At 38.3% G+C, this 17,862-nt stretch overlaps 1 protein-coding gene across 2 annotated transcripts in view; it reads right to left on the reverse strand.

The window, feature by feature from the left end:
* si:dkey-246i14.3 (ephrin-A4) overlaps positions 1-17,862 on the reverse strand; it is a 108,813-nt gene that overhangs the window by 14,288 nt on the left and 76,663 nt on the right. For both annotated transcript variants that reach the window (XM_017702009.2, XM_017702008.2), the window contains one exon: positions 9,854-9,922. In XM_017702009.2, the coding sequence (XP_017557498.1) occupies positions 9,854-9,922 (69 nt within the window). The remainder of the gene's footprint in view (positions 1-9,853; positions 9,923-17,862) is intronic.

Here is a 17,862-nt window from a genome sequence, read left to right on the forward strand (position 1 = left end):
TATATCTGACATTATCTTGCACTCCAAATGCAATTTTTCAGATGATGAAAACGCAACAATATTTTAGGTCAACTCAACCTCAATAATATTTTAGTTCAATAGTTTTGCCTGCTGGCAACATGAACACTCCGACCAATCATGGTCGTCTCTGCTGTTGGCAAGATGATGGAGCAGCAAATAGAACTTCTTCACAAACGTCAAAAGGATCGGTATCTCAGAAAGCAGCTCAAATGTGGCTCAAACTGGGCTACAAACATCTGAGTTATGGCAGTTTCAGCTTCTGAATTCAGTAGCTCTGTGCGCTACTTTCACTTTCATGCAAAAAAATCCTTTGTTTATAGTTATTATGCAAAAAAAAAAAACCCACCTCTGAATATTTTGTGCTTTTGTGTCAATGTTTTACCATCCCGTTCAGTGTGTAATGGCTCTTACAATGTGTTTTGTATCTGAAGTCAGGTCCCTTTGCCCAGACCACAGTACAGAATGACCCACTGCTGCATTTTATTACTGGTTATTGCAAATGCTGCAAAGAAAAGCCTCACAAAGTCTTACAAATAATACATGCTCTTATGACGTCCAGTGGGGTTCAAAGACCACATTGAAGATCAGGGATTTTTTTTTTTTTTTTGCAAAAAATTTTATCAGTAGACAAGAATTTTTCTGAATTTGGAAATGTTTACAACAAGGAAAAGTTCTGCTGAGTAAAGTGAAGAAATTTGTTCAGATTTGGTTTTGAGTTTTGAATTTACACTCACAGAAACTGGATCTGCTCATCAGTGGTTTTATACAGCTGGACTGCACGCTGTCATTTAAGCAAAAGAATTATTTGCTTGACAGAAAGATGACAAACTGTATTAAATTGAAGAAAAATGCAAAAATACAGAGTTGCCTCAAAAAGATTCATCTGATTTCAAAGCACCATACTTTTACAACCTTGAGGCGCCTAGGAACCAATCACATACCAAATGAAAGACGAGGGCCATAGAGTTTATGACCGTTACCTGATGATGGCTCCCTTCAGTCTGTGAGGAGATGGTCACCCCTGAGTAGAAAGTGTTTTGCGTTCTCCACTTCAATAAGAGTGAATCTGTCACAACTGTGCAACGTTATTTTCATCTGCAGTGAACCTCCAACAGCTCAGAGCGTTTGCTGTTGGTTCCACAACGCTGGATGATCTCCAAAATCACACCGAAAGAGCCGTGACCTGCTCAATCATGTATGGGATGAATTTGACTATGGCGTTGAGGATGTCTGTACAGCTGGAGGAGGCTCATACTGAGCACTTGTACAATTACATAAACTTTATACTTATTTACATTTACTGCATTGTTCTGTAAAGATTTACAAGTGAAATAAACAATTTTGAATTCCATTGAATCTCTCTAAATCAGTAACTGGGAAAATATCCAACATTTATGAACCATGCTGCACTCTGGCTCTAACTCGTGGGCTTTCTGCATGTAATTTGGTGTGCTCTGTGATATGTTAATGCATTGAGTTGCAACAGGCCTTCCGCTACTATGGTTTCCCCATACCCATTTGTAATACTCATTTAGCTGTCTACTGACAGTTCACTCTAATTAATAATAGTCAAGAATTCATCAGCTGCAGGTAGAAGGCCTTCAGAGAGGAGCAGTCTGTGTTTGGTCAATATAAAAGTCTTTGGGCTATTTCTCATTCTTTCATCAACCACACTAGATTTTGTTTGCAGACCTGTGTTTGTGCACAGCAGGGTTCAAGTGGTAGCATTAGAACAACTGCACCAGGGTTCAGTTTAATCAAATCAAGCCTGCCAAGGGATTTTGCATCAATGCCAGAAGAACCTTTCTGTAATGATTCTTTAAAGAAAAACGGTTGTAAATAAGATGATGGCTTTCATAAATTTTTCAATTAACCTCCACATGATGTAAAACCTACGCCAATTAAAAGGTTTTTCCCAGAACTGTACGTCCAAGCTGGTAAGCATTTAAGAACCTTGTTTTGTAGACTGTAGATATGAACAGCGCTACTGCAAGCAATAAAAGATGTGTTAAAATAGAAGTGCTGGCGACAGAAGAGGTGAGGGGATAGATGGAGAGAAGAAGAATAAGAGACTGGGGAGGGGGGGTTGGGGCAAAAGTCGGACGGGAAAAGGGACGAGAGTGGATGGAGGCCAGATTAGTTTTGCTCCGGTAACGACAGATCATAAAAATGAGGGAGGGGAGGGGGGAGAAATCGAAACGGAGAGAGAGAAGGGGGAGATTAGTGCCACTCCAGGAACGACAGAACACTAGAAAGAGCGAGAGACAGAAGAAGAAGAAGGAGGAAGAGAGGGACACAAGGAGATGCTACAGTTTAGTCTGGATTAGTTTCGGTCAAAGAACAGAAAGACTGTAAGGCAGAAGGGGGGAGAGAGAGAGAGAGAGAGAGAGAGAGAGAGAGAGAGAGAGAGAGAGAGAGAGAGAGAGAGAGAGAGAGAGAGAGAGAGAGAGAGTTAAAAGAGACTGTCTGAAGGAAGTGCCTGGGAAAAGAGAGGGAAATGGATAAAGAGAAGAAGGGGACGTTTACTGTGTTTAAGCATCCACTTTCGGATAACACAAACTAACCGCCAATCAAAATGAATAAAGAACCTCCAAAATAACACCCCAAACACAGGCTTTATCAAACACCTGGGTGCTCTGATACCGTCCTGGCCTGAGAAAGCAATAAATGAGCTACATACACGTCTCTTCAGAATCTAAAACACCCTGCCTGTTTGCAAAGGCAAGCTATTTACATGCCATTACACAAACTCCCTTCCTAAAGCCTAATATTAATCAGAAACACCACCTTAAAGCCATGCCTTAACAGGATTTCTGCACATAACTGACATATCAATTAAAACCCAATCGTTATCAGTTGGCAAATAAAAACGGCTGACATTAAAGGCCCATAGAACTATTACAGTACTGAGCAAACTTGGAGATCACCCTTCATTTAACGTCCAATCAAAGCAGCCATTATGTACAAGTTATTAATTTTTCGATTAGGAGGACAGTAGATAAGATAATCCACTTCCAAAAGGAAGAAGAAAGAAACTACGTTCTCGTAAGGGTTGAAAGATCCAGAGAAAGCAGGATTCCACACAGCCACCTGCAAGACCTGGTAGTCCCCCAAACTGTCCCCATCAGATAAACAGGACTTAGAGGAGAAAATTAAGCGCCACTCAGATCCACGCACCAGCTTCAGATCTGAAAAAGCCTGCCAATGTTTGTCAGTCCTTTCGCTGTAAGAAGACGACTCAGTGCTATGAGTCTGAAAGGATGAGTAGTGGTCAAGAAGCCTCAGAAAAGGGAAATGACAGCATTTACAACTCAACCAACGAAGCTGCTGGTGTTCTCAGAACAATTGACTGACCACCAGTCCAGCCGTCCGTGTGAGAATCACCAGATCTCATGACTCAGATCTGGTGAAACTGAGCATCAGACCAGACGGCGTCAGACCAAATGGCCTCAGAGAAAAGGTATTGGACCAAACACAAGCCTGGTCGAGCACAGATACAGTCCTACAGGTTTGTATGACTTAGAAAACTATTGTGTATCTCGATATAAATGCCAGTGTAACATTTTCAGTTTTTCCTGAGGCCTTTTTGTCTGATACCTTGTCTCTGGGGCTGTTTGGTCACCAGATCTGAGACATGGCGGTGTTTTTTTGTTCGACGGCTGAGGATGTCCTAAAATGTACCCTGTTGCCCCGCCTAGTGCTAATTAACATATTTGCATGTTGGTCAGTTAGAAAAAGAAAAAAAAAAAAGGAAAATGAAAAGTGAATCTCCAGCAGGTGGCACTGATGTTCGTTTTCATTTGCCTTTTTATTCTGACAGTTAAAGCACGTCAGCGTCGAAAACTGAATCACGAACTGTCACTTCACTGTTGATTTATTCATTTTCAAGCCATCAAGATTTTCAGGCATATCTGTGGGAATTTGTGCCCATTAAGTCAAACAAACATTTGTGAGATTAGGCTTTAATGTTGGATGAGAAGGCCTGGCTCACATTTGAAGTTCCAATTCATCCCAAAGGTGTTCAGTGGGGTTGAGGTCAGGGCTCTGCACAGGCCACTGGAGCTTCTCCACACCAGACTAGTCAAACCATTTCTGTATGGGTCTCATGGTGCCCAGGGGCTCAGTCATGACAGTGATTTTCCACTTTGCCTCAGTCCACCTTAAATGAGCTTGAGCCCAGAGAAGGCGGCGGTGTTTCTGGATCCTCTTTATGTATGATTTCTTATTTGCATGGTAGAGTTTTATCTATTTATGGATACAGCGACAAACTGTTTTCACAGTCAGTGGTTATGAGCCCATGCAGTGATTTCCACTACAGAATCATGTCTGTTTTTAATGCAGTGGTGCCTGAGGGCCCGAACATCATGGCCAGCCAGTACTGGTTTTCAGCCGTGTCCATTGCATGCAGATTTCTCTAGATTCTCTGAGCCTTTTAAAAAAGATATATTGCACCATAGATGATGAATCCCAATTTCTTTGCTATTTTATATTATTCTTGAATTGCTGCACCATTTGCCAACAAAGTCTTTCACAGAGTAGTGAATCCCTCCCCTTCCATATTTCTGAAAGACTCAGCTCTGTGGGATGCTCTTTTTATAGCCAATCACGTTACTGACCTGTTGCTAGTTAACCTAATTAGTTGAGATTTTCCACCAGGTGTTTTTTGTATAGCATTACACAACTTTACCAGTCTTCTGTTGCCCCATGACTTTTTTGAAACTTGTTGCTGGCATCAAGTTCAAAATGGGCATATATTTTTGAAAATCAACAGAATTTCTCAGTTTCAACATTTGATATGTTGTCTTTGAACTATTTTCAATTAAACACAGGGTTTAAATGATCTGCACATCATTTCATTCTGTTTTTAATTACAACCCCAATTCCAATGAAGTTGGGACGTTGTGTAAAACATAAATAAAAACACAATACAATGATTTGCAAATCCTTTTCAACCTATATTCAATTGAATACACTACAAAGACACGATATTTAATGTTCAAACAGATAAACTTTATTGTTTTTTGCTAATATTCACTCATTTTGAATTTGATGCCTGCAACACGTTCCAAAGAAGTTGGTACAGGGGCATGTTTACCACTGTGTTACATCACCTTTCCTTTTAACAACACTCAATAAGCATTTGGGAACTGAGGACACTAATTGTTGAAACTTTGTAGGCGGAATTCTTTCCCATTCTTGCTTGATGTACAACTTCAGTTGCTCAACAGTCCGGGGTCTCCGTTATCGTATTTTGTGCTTCATAATGCGCCACACATTTTCAATGTGAGACAGGTCTGAACTGCAGGCAGGCCAGTCTAGCACTCTAACTACGAAGCCACGCTGTTGTAACATGTGCAGAATGTGGCTTGGCATTGTCTTGCTGAAATAAGCAGGACATCCCTGAAGAAGACGTTGTTGAATGGCAGCATATGTTGCTCCAAAACCTGTATGTACCTTTCAGCATTAATGGTGCCTTCACAGATGTGCAAGTTACCCCTGCCATGAGCACTAACACACCCCCACACCATCAGAGATGCTGGCTTTTGAACTTTGCGCTGATAACAATCCGGACAGTCCTTTTCCTCTTTGGCCTGGAGGACACGACGTCCATGATTTCCAAAAACAATTTGAAATGTGGACTCGTCAGACCACAGGACACTTTTCCACTTTGTGTCAGTCCATCTCAGATGAGCTCGGGCCCAGAGAAGCCGGCGGCATTTCTGGGTGTTGTTGATATGTGGCTTTCACTTTGCATGGCAGAGTTTTAACTTGCACTTGTAGATGGAGCGACGAACTGTGTTCACTGACAAAGGTTTTCTGTAGTGTTCCTGAGCCCATGTGGGAATATCCGTTACAGAATGATGTGGGTTTTTAATGCAGTGCCGCCTGAAGGATCGAAGGTCACAGGCATTCAATGTTGGTTTTCTGCCTTGCCGCTTACTTGCAAAGATTTCTCCAGATTCTCTGAATCTTTTGATGATATTATGGACTGTAGATGATGAAATCCCTAAATTCCTTGCAATTGCACATTGAGAAACGTTTTTAAACTGTTGGACTATTTGTTCATGCAGTTGTTCACAAAGTGGTGAACCTCACCCCATCCTTGCTTGTGAATGACTGAGCCTTTCAGGGATGCTCCCTTTATACCCAATCATGACACTCACCTGTTTCCAATTAACCTGTTCACCTGTGGAATGTTCCAAACAGGTGTTTTTTGAGTATTCCTCAACTTTCCCAGTCTTTTGTTGCCCTTGTCCCGACTTTTTTGGAACGTGTTGCAGGCATCAAATTCAAAATGAGTAAATATTTGCAAAAAACAATAAAGTTTATCCATTTGAACATTAAATATCTTTGTAGTGTATTCAATTGAATATAGGTTGAAGAGCATTTGAAAATCATCGTATTCTGTTTTTATTTGTTTTACATAACGTCCCAACTTCATTGGAATTGGGGTTGTACATGTTGCACAGCCAGCATCAACTTTTTTGGAAACAGGGTTGTATTTAAAGCTGACCAGGGCAGACCTGGCAGGGCAGAAATTTCACAAACTGACTTGTGGTAAAAGTGGCATCATTGACAGTTCAAGATCGAAAGTCCAGCTCTTTAATGTGAGCCATTCTACTACTGATGTCTGTCTATGGAGATCGCTTGATTTTATATAACTCAGTATGATGAGTGCCCACATAGTTTTGTCCATATCATGTATTTGATCAGTTAAGACATGGCTGGTGCCTGAAATTTGCTTCTTTAGTTTTGCACTGGAGCTACAAGACAAAAGTAATGGAAGTCTGTGTCACCGAAAAAGATCTTTTATTATGTTAACCTTTATTAATTAGTACATTAATCTATTAAAAAAAAAACACTTTAATCAAATATGCCCTTTTTGATCTCCTATATTTGGGATAAATGGGGGAAACTGTCAATTTGATTTGGTGACAGTTCTTTCACACCAATACCGCTGTCAATTTCCGTATCTGATGGGAACAAATATTAATCTCTGTGAGTAACAAGTGCTGTAATTCACCTTAAAACTGGCATATATTCATAGAAATTAACTGTGATATCAGGAAACGGCTATAAAAACATATATATTTGACTTAATATGTCTGAGGTTGTGCGTGCAACTCATCCTCTCAGACGCATATAAAAATCTCACTACATTAATAGACGGACTGAATTATTACTGAGGGTGGCATTTAATAGCAGAGGAGAGTCAGGAGGCTGATTTGGGGCTGGAGCAGAACGTGAGATGGTGAATTGGACTGGACAGGCCATTGCACATCTGTGTGTGTGTGTGTGTGTGTGTGTGTGTGTGTGTGTGTGTGTGTGTGTGTGTGTGTGTGAAGCGAGAGGTGGAATTAGGGCGGACGGTTCACGGACTGGACTGCCATTCCCACTCTAAGCGGACGGCATTCCCCACTGCTCTCTCGTCAGCTCAGTCAGGCGGAAGAATAACATTACTGCAGGGGGCCATGAGCCAGGAGACACTAACCACGCCACACACACACACACACACACACACACACACACACACACACACACACACAGTTGTACTGCTAATTTTACAAGTAAATAATGACAAATAAAAAAATGTGTTAAAAAATGTGTTAAGACAAGACACTCCAGGCAGAAGTTATTTTGGTAGCATCAATCATTTTCAGATTTTTGGAGAAATTGCATCTATGAAGTCTTTCAAACTTCTGCCCTCAGAACAAATGAGACATGTTTGGTGTCTGAAGTTTCCTTCTTCAGTTTTGCACTAAAGCCATGAGGCTCAAGTAGCTAATAAGTAATGGAACTTATGGGCACTACTCAGCACTCATACTTAAACCATCATGCACTCATCTTAAACTCTTTCTTAAACTCTGGAGTTCTTAATTTGACTCAAATAGACTTATTTTTGTTTTCTTTTAACTTAGTATTACCTGTGAAAAATGGACAAAAGTACATCTCGTAGCCAAAAACAAAGGCAGCAATCAGACTGAATTCTTTCTGTACTGTCAGTGTGTCAGTGTCAAAAACCCACATTAGCAAATCTAAATAAGTTTACTTAAAAGAAAATTACACAAATGTGTCAATATTTCTGCATAAATCAATTGCTGTGATATAAACTGAGTGTTTTTTGAAGATGCATTGACTCTGCTCTCTGTTTTATGTTTAATGATAGTGATGGTAAAATAATGGGAAGTCTGAAATAGTTCTTATGCCATGCATCTACCTCTACACCATGAACAGATTTAAAATAAGACACCAGGCAGCATATCTTTTAAAACTGCCTGTGAGGTTGTATTAAGAGACATTAGTACTCTTAAGTACTTTAGACTCTGGGTTTCAGATGTTTCTCTATAATAAAAGTATCTTTATTACATCAAACTAGACAGCTTAATGACTTAATATGCAAAAATCCTGAAAAAGCAGGAATTCCTGATTAAACTGTAATCATAAAAATGAAAAAAAAAAAAAAAAAAAAAAAAAAAAAAAAAAAAAAAATATATATATATATATATATATTTATATATATATATATATATATATATATATATATATATATATATATATATAAATAGATAGAAATATCTCCACACACACACACACACAATCGATTTATAAAAAAATCTCTCTGTAGTGTTTCATCATCAGTAAACATTTCAATTCTGATAACTTCCAAAAGCTAGATTTTTTTTTTAATTTTGAAATTTTTTTAATATGCAAATTTATGTATATATATTTACTTAATCTATCATTTGAATAATTAAATCTGGCAAAGATATTGTTGCAGTACCCCATTATTTAAAAAATACCCCCATTCAAACAAAATTTTTTGTTATAATTGCACAGACAAGAATGAGGAAATTAATATAAATCTATTATTTCCATATTATTAAAATATTAACCTAAAAAAATTAAGCAGGTATTTTTAACATTTAATAATTACAATATATGAATCACATCACATAAAAAAAACATATACAAGTAGATTAAGAATAATTGTTCTAAAAAGAAGTAATTATTATATAATAAACATTAAAGGTAGATCACAGACGTACAGAAGAAAACCATCTCCATTATGGTAACTTTACAGGAAAAGAAAAAAACTTTTTTTATTTTTACTGTAAATCAGACATTTTCCAAGTCATTGTGGGCCGTTTCTGTTGGTCCATTCATCATAAAATTTACACAGAATGTAAAGGACAACAGGCATTTTCACACTGTCAAAAACTGAAAAACGACAAAAATGGAAATACGAGGTTTTGTTCCGACAGCGAGATTATATATATATATATATATATATATATATATATATATATATATATATATAATCCTTTTAATTGAAGACTATTTTTATTAAAATGAAACAAATACTTATTCAGATTCATGAAACAATATGCTTAAGATATATTAAAATATTTTTAAGCTTTTTATATTGCATAACATTCTGCTCTTATCTTTATTAAAGATGAGATATAACTAAAAATATACTAAAAAAACAGATAGAGAGAGATATACAGAGGCATATTATATTATATATAATGTACACACACACACACACACACACACACACACACACACACAATCTCGCTCTCATACACACACACACACACACACACACACACACACATATATATATATATATATATATATATATATAAAGAGGGTGAGAGAGTGCGATAGAGCGAGGTTAAGAATAAGCGAGGGGATCGCGTGCGGAGAAAGCGGGTCGTCTGAGTGCGTGAGAAGGTGCAGGGGGAGGGACTTGTTTTTTTTACCCCTTGTTGCCAAGAAAAAAGTGCAGGACAAATGAAGGGATGAAAAAAAGGAGAGGAGTACTTACTGGGCGTGCAGCACACACTGACTTTCAGCTTCATGCAAGGAAGGGGGGGCCCATCATCTGTAGACAGGGCTAGAAAAAACAGAGAGAAGTAGAGTTAATGTGTGCAACACAAAGTGAGAAGCTAAAAAAGGGTCACCAGCCACTGAAATACAGAAAGGACAAACACAAAACCGATGAGCCCATCACAAAGTACACACCTGATACACAGCACAGCAGCCAAGAAACACTCGGCCCACAAGAACTGATTAAAACTACGGATTTTTGCACCGTTGGAGCAAAACCTCGTATCGCAAAAAAAAAAAATTTTTACAGGAGATTGAAAAAACCTACTTTCAATGAAAGTCAATGGAACCAGACATTTTACCAAGTCATTTTGGGCCGTTTTTATTAGTTCACATCACAAAATTTACAATATAAAAGACCAACATGCATTTTCAAAAACTGAAAAGAAAAACAAAAACAGAGATACGAGCTTTTCTTCCAAAGTGTGTCTTTACCAGTAAAATGTAGTAAAAACACTACATAACATTAGGATGAGTACAAATGAACAAATCGTCACTGTCAAATCAAAACCCACAAAAAGTGACTTCACAAGACTTTGCTAACTTTCAGTGTAAGTCAATGTATGAACCTTTTATTCTTAGTCATTCGGGCCCATTTCCATTGGTCTGTTCATCATGAAATTTTGAAGCTGTATCAATAGCAGCTGGTGTTTCCTAGATATATGAAAAAATCTAACTGCAAAAATAAATTTTAAATAAATAAATTTACAATAAATTTACAGCATTTAGCAGACGCTCCATTTAGCAGACTATCCAGAGCGACTTACAGACAGACGAGGATCTAATGAAGAACTGAGTAGATAAACAAGGTCCTGGAAGATAACTGAAAACACTGGACCTCCCGAAGGTGAGTTTTGGAAGCTAATACAGTCATACACATCATACTACAATGGGTTGTCTATTTGTATTTATTACGTCTGTTTTTTGAGTAAGTAAGTAAGTAAGTAAATAAATAAATAAACAAACAAACAAACAAACAAAACAAATAAATAAGTACATATTTTTGCACAGTTCTATATTTCTATGTAAAAAAAAAAAATCAAGACAGTTAATCCAAAAATAAAAACAAGGCTGGAATGAAATATATGGAATTTGCTAAGGATGAGTGAACTAGAAATAAATTACACTAAACTGGGGGGGGGGATTTCAAATTAAACACAAAATAATGTAAAATCATAAAATCTTTGCCTCAAGAATGTTTTCTCCTTCTCTTAAAGTTATCAAGCAGAGAAAATGTTTCCTTACAATAGCAATGATACAGAAATCTTACACAGAACACACACACACACACACACACACACACACACACACACACCCAACGATTCCAAATAATTATATACCAAAAATAATTATATAGCAAAAATTCCCAGTTCTATTCCACATCCTCTACAGGGAACTTAAATACGACATTTTTCTGTTTATATCTGTATGTATTAATATATGTTAAACATATATAAAAAACAAAATATGCCATAAAACCTTTGCTCAGATCACTTTTTATATTTTTTCCCCCCAATATGTTAAATTCAGCAAATAAATAGTAATTGTGCATTACAAAGTGCAGATGTCTGTAGAGATGTGTTCACTTACTTTCACTTAGAAAATCAACAAAACATGGAATTTGACCATGAGCACCAAAAACATATGTTTATCTGTTGAGATAAGACATTATGGTAAGGTATATCTCATCGGTGTCCAAAGAAACCACGTATCTCCATTTTTGTTGATTTTTACTTTTCTGCACCATTTCAACTCACCAGTTGTCCTTTACGTCGCGTGAACATTTCTTGATGAATTCACCAATAAAAACGCTCTAAAAATCACTTCTTATCTTTCAGTGTAAGTCAGTGCTTTTGCCTTCTCCTACAAAAATCCTATTTTGGAGATACTTGTTCTAAGATTTTATTTACAATAAGATTCTATTTTTTATCACAAGCATCCAGAGAGAGCAGCAATAGTGGCACATTATGTTATATATATATATAAATAAAACACACACACACACACACACACACTTACTTTATTTTTAAATGTAAGTCAATGGAACCAGAGTTTTCTCCAAGTCATTTTGGGCTTTTTCCTTAGGTCCATTCATCATAAAATTTTCACACAATGTATTCAAACTACGTCAAAATATCCATCGGTTTCCTATAAGCTCTGTTCCATGTAGTCTTGGCATCTTGCAGTGCTAACACTCCCCATATTAGTGTAAGCATCAGCGATGTGATTGCTTACTTACTCCACATCCTTCAGTCCTGAACAAATCTGCCAAAGCAGCATTCTGGAAACAACTTTTACCAAGAGAGCCACTAATAGAACATCTTGCCATTTAAACGCTGTATTTGACTGAGATGACTTCAGTCACAAGTCACAGCAACATAAAGCATGGAAGCAGCTGGGCTTTGGGGTGGAACTATTGTACAATCAAGGGATCAAACAAGAAAAATCAGATCAATCATATAAAAAAATGTACTAATAATATTTTATCACCTTATTATTGCAAATATTGCTATTGTGATAGGCCTTACACCTTGGTAAATGAAATAATATGACCAAAAGATTCACAATTCATCAGGACATCAGCAGAACCACTCATGTAGAGCTGTGATTGGTCAGAATACCTATAGTACACAAACAACGTGATTGGTAGGAGGGCCTTTCTGCAGTAACAGTGTGTTGCAAAGTCCAATATTCTTGTTAAATCCAACATGAATGTGCTCTTACCTACTAGTCATACAGTCTTACCTTGCACAGGGAAATCGGATTGCTGAATTTGGACCACCGTACAGTTGCATTAAGGGAAAAGGAGACCACTGAGTGGCTCCAACCAAACCCAACTGGCCCCAGTGGATCACTAATCATGTGTACACCAGAGACTTGTGTTATTCCAGCAAAAAGTTCTACAGCTGGCCTGAACTGAGTCATAGATTATCAGAGCTAGCACAATCGCTGCTGCTCAAACTCATGCACGCTGCATTAGCTTAATGTAAATGAGGACTTTGGGGGGAGAAAATAAACCCTGCCTTTGGGCTAATGATGTTAGCTGCAATATTTTGCAGGATAAGTGAACTGGCTAATGGAACGAAAAATTCCACCCATTTCATATATCAATATGGGCACTGGAGAATGCCATGTTTGATATAATACATTAAAAAAAAAAAAAAAAAAAAAGTTACATTCACAGCCATTAGTGTTGTAGGTGTAGGACAGTATAAACCCAAATCAAAGAAAAAAAAGTTAAAACACTAGGTAAAATGCAAATAAAAAAATTTTAAATAAGCAGTGTCTTGTAAACTTATTCAGCTATATTGAATATATATCCTTTATCAGCTATATTGAATTTTTAAAAAATATACACTAATTCCAAATTTGATGCCTGCAACCAATGTGCGAAAAGGGTCCTGGAACCCTTAAGTGACCTCTTGGAGCCCTGTTTGTCTCAAAGGTTTATATTGCTGCATGTAAAAAAAACTAAAAAAAAAACTAAGAGATGATGTGCAAGATCTAAATTAATGGAGTTAATGGAATGGAAGACCACATTACCAAATCAGAGAAGAGCATTTCCATAAGAAGAACTGTAAACCAAACACGGAGGTATTTTACACGCTGCCTGCAACACCTGTTTTGGAACTTCCCACAGGCAGACAGGTGAATAGGTAACAGGTGATATCATTTACATTTATGGCATTTGGCTGATGCTCTTATCCAGAGCGACTTACACTTTGATCATTTTTTACACAGGTAGGCGAAGGTGGTGTTAGGAGTCTTGCCCAAGGACTCTTATTGGTATAGTGTAGGGTGCTTACCCAGGCGGGCAATTGAACCCAGCGTAGAAGGCAGAGGTGTTAACCACTACACTATACCAACCATATCATGATTGGGTAGCATTCACAAAAGGCTCAGTCACCAGTTTACGAATAGTCTTACAGCTTAAGAACAACCATTACAGTCTATAACATAACATCGTCCGTAACTCTGTCAAAAGATTCAAAGAATCTGGAGAAATCTGTGCGTAAAGGTCAAGGCCAAAAACCAACATTGAATACCTGTGATCTTCAATCTCTCAGACGGATGCTTCTGTAATGAATATAACCACATTACATCGCTGCAACCACAAATGCAAGTTAAGACTCCACTACGCAAAGCGGAAGACATTTATCATCAACAACAACCAGAAATACCACTGATTTGTCTGGGGTAAAGCTCATCTGAGATGGACTGACACAAAGTGGAAACGTGCTGTGATCTGATGAGTCCACCCTTTCTGGAAATAATGGATGTCATGTCATGCTACAGGGCTGTTTTAGTGCTAATGGCTTGGGTAATCTATTAAGACATCAATAATGCTGAGAAGTACACACACATTTTATAGCAACATGTGCTTCCATCTAGACGACGTCTTTTTCAAGGACACCCCTGCTTGCTTTAGACACATTCTTGCATGCATTACAACAGCATGGCTTCATAATAAGGTTGTGTACACACTAGACTGGCCAGTCTGCAATCGCATAGCTGATTGTTAAGTGCAAAAATTTCTCAACTACACATCAATTGGTGTCTGCAGTTTCCAAATGATTACTGAATGACGTTAAAAAAGAAGGTGATGTAACACGGTGGTAATTCCCCTCACAACATTTTTGGAACATGATATGGACAAAAAATTACAAAAAAAAAAAAAAAAAGTTTAATCAGTTGAAACATTAAATACCTTGTCGTTGTACTGTTTTCAACTGACCATAGATCAAAAAAGGATTTGCAAATTATTGCTGGTCCGTTTCTGTTTTCATTTTTCCTGTGGTCCTAACTTTTTGGAACTGGGTTTGTAGTATACTCATAATTACAGCTATAACTTACACACTCTAAATGAAACATGCATTTATTTTGCACTTAATTTGCAGTTCTTTCCCAGCATTTGAGCTTTGGATCTGAGGTAAAGATGTTAGAGACCAGTGGCGACGGCTCTGCTGGCGACACTCCTTCAGAAAGCAGTGCTGGCTCCAATTTTAATCACACTGCTCATAACCATAAATCCATAAAGGCCATTTCAGTAACGCACACCGCAGCTGAGGCTGTTTCCCTCTAGAACACAAAGCTTTTAAACGAACTCTTAACAACCGCACATACATCCAGTTAGCCCCGCGCTATAATTCCGCTCTGACGCAAATGACAATGTTTGACTCCAGCCAGACTGTGCATGTTAGTAGAGTTGGGCACCATGTAAATGTATTATGAGAATATGAGGATGTATGAGGAGCAGGCCTGCGACGGACTGGCGGCCTGTCCAGGGTGTATCCTGCCTTCTGCCCGATGACCGCTGGGATAGGCTCCAGCCCCCCACCCCCCCCGTGACCATGAGGGAGAAGCGGCTTAGAAAATGGATGGATGGATGAGGAGCAGGCTTGTGTCATAAGACTCCACTGGGCGATAATAAGACAATGATGAGATTTAACCAAATGAAACATTTTTTCAGTAAATCAATAAAGCGTGTTGAGTTTTTTATATATATAAAAAAAATATATTGCATTTCTGTTTCTCAATCTGGGCGGCACGGTGGCGTGGTGGGTAGCGCTGTCGCCTCACAGCGAGGAGGGCCTGGGTTCGATTCCCCGGCCGGGCGACCAGGGTCCTCTCTGTGTGGAGTTTGCATGTTCTCCCCGTGTCTGCGTGGGTTTCCTCCGGGTTCTCTGGTTTCCTCCCACAGTCCAAAGACATGCAGTCAGGCCGATTGGATGTGCTAAATTACCCCTTGGTGTGAGTGTCTGTCTGCCCTGCGATGGACTGGCGACCTGTCCAGGGTGTGTCCTGCCTTCCGCCCGATGACCGCTGAGATAGGCTCCAGCACCCCCCCGCGACCCTGACAGAGAAGCGGCTTGAAAATGGATGGATGGATGGATGGATGTTTCTCAATCTAGTGATAGATTTAAAGTTTTGAACTTTGTACAGTTGCTTCTTCAGTACACCAGGGGGCGTTTAGTGCCTTTTCTGTGCTGGACATGGAGAGGGGAGTCTTGCCATTCACGCAAAACATCCAAAGCAGCAAGACAGCTAGCTGGTGAGTTATTTTTATGTATATGAAAAACATAAAAAGGCAGTGTTTGATGAACGTTTCAAAACAAGGACACAACTGGTCCTCTGCAGTGCGGAAGCTGTTGTTGAAGAATTCTGCCAAAATGAGTTTTTATATGTAGGTTTGAAAGTAAAATGATAGAACATCTGAAAAAATAGTCTGTCCCAGAGTAAAACAGTAAGTTTTGATATGACAGAAGAGGAAGCCAATATGATAATATTTCATTGGTAATGGGATAAAGTTTATTATCAGGATAATCATTACGCTTTTGAGTATTGTGTGGATATGATCCACACTTAGAACATTGAACAACTGCATATATGGTTTAAAAAAAGCACAAACCTTTTAACTAGATTTAGTGCAGTACAGAATGTAAAAAGTTAAATGAAACTCATTGTATTTATAGTTTTTGTTGTTGTGTTAGTTTTAAAATGTAAACAATCTGCAAACAACTGGAATAACTAATCAAATGTTTCTGATAGCGCTGTAAATAAAACTTGTAATTGATTCATGAACAGCACAGGGTTAAGCATGACCAAAAAAAGTGCAAAATATGACAACACTTACCACAGTGCGACTGTACTGCATGCTGAACGATATGAAAATGAATAATACGTATTCATTGCTAGTGCACTACTACTGGATATTTCTGAAAGTGTACTTTCCTTTTCCTTCTTTGCATGAAAATTGAGTTTTAGGGCAATGGAATAGGGCAAATGCTCTCCAGGGGGGACTTTAAAACGGTGCGTTTTCATTTGGGCGAATGTTTTTGGAAACGCTGACATCACGTGCATATCTACTACTGATTTATAAGTGGAGAACATGTTTTATGACCATGCGTGCCTGACACAGGTGCTGTGTTGCTCATTAATATCAGGATTAATTATATATGACGTTACAGACCAAAACTAATTTATTTATCTTTAAATTCAATTTATCTATCAAATGAGAAATCATTTGAATAGCAATGTGAAGTTCTTGTTGAATCAAACTACCTCCATAATAATTAGCCTGCCAGGTAGGATTTGTTCATGCACCACTGTTTTATTGTTTTTGAGCCTTTGGCACAGGGTGCTGCAGAAGGCATCTTCATGGCACTGTAGATCTTGATAGAAGTATAAGTGTGAAGGTGTGCATTACGTTTGAAAAAGGAGGAATAATCTTTGTATTTTTAATTGATTGAAAACATGTATATGCTGTAAAATATTTAGTTACTGACAGACTACCAGCCACACTTTTACTTGTCCCTGATTAATCAGTTAACTAAAGCCATGAAGAACTGATAAGTCTATTACAGAAAATGTTAAATGCAGTCCTAAAATGCAGCACTACTAGGGCACTGTGTATTTGTTAAAATATTGTAACACACCGTGTATTATGGAAATGTCTTAAGGTTCATGGTGTTCAGGGCTGATTCAAAAAGATTCACCCGATTTCAAAGCACCATATTTTTACAACTGTGAGGCGCCTGGGAACCAATCACATACCAACTGAAAGAGTCGGTCAGAGTTTCTGGCGGTCACCGGAAGACGGCTCCCTTCAGCATGAGAGGTGATGTGACCCCTGAGCAGAAAGCGTTCTGCTTTCTCCACTTCAATAAGACTGAATCTGCCGTAACTGGGCAGCATGATTTTCGTTGGCAGTGAACCTCCAACAGCTTAGAGCGTTCGCTGTTGTATCCACAACACTGGATGATCTCCGAAATCGTACTGAAAGAGCTGAGAGGGCAGTGACACCCAACATGCTCAACTGAGAATGGGATAAATTTGACAGACATTGATGTCCCTACAGGTTCATATAGGTTACATAATAAACTTTATTCTCACTTAAACCATTTACAGTTTACTGCATTGTTCTGTTATGAATTACAGGTGAAATAA

Source organism: Pygocentrus nattereri, chromosome 3, assembly GCF_015220715.1.
Source record: "Pygocentrus nattereri isolate fPygNat1 chromosome 3, fPygNat1.pri, whole genome shotgun sequence".
Taxonomy (NCBI): domain Eukaryota; kingdom Metazoa; phylum Chordata; class Actinopteri; order Characiformes; family Serrasalmidae; genus Pygocentrus; species Pygocentrus nattereri.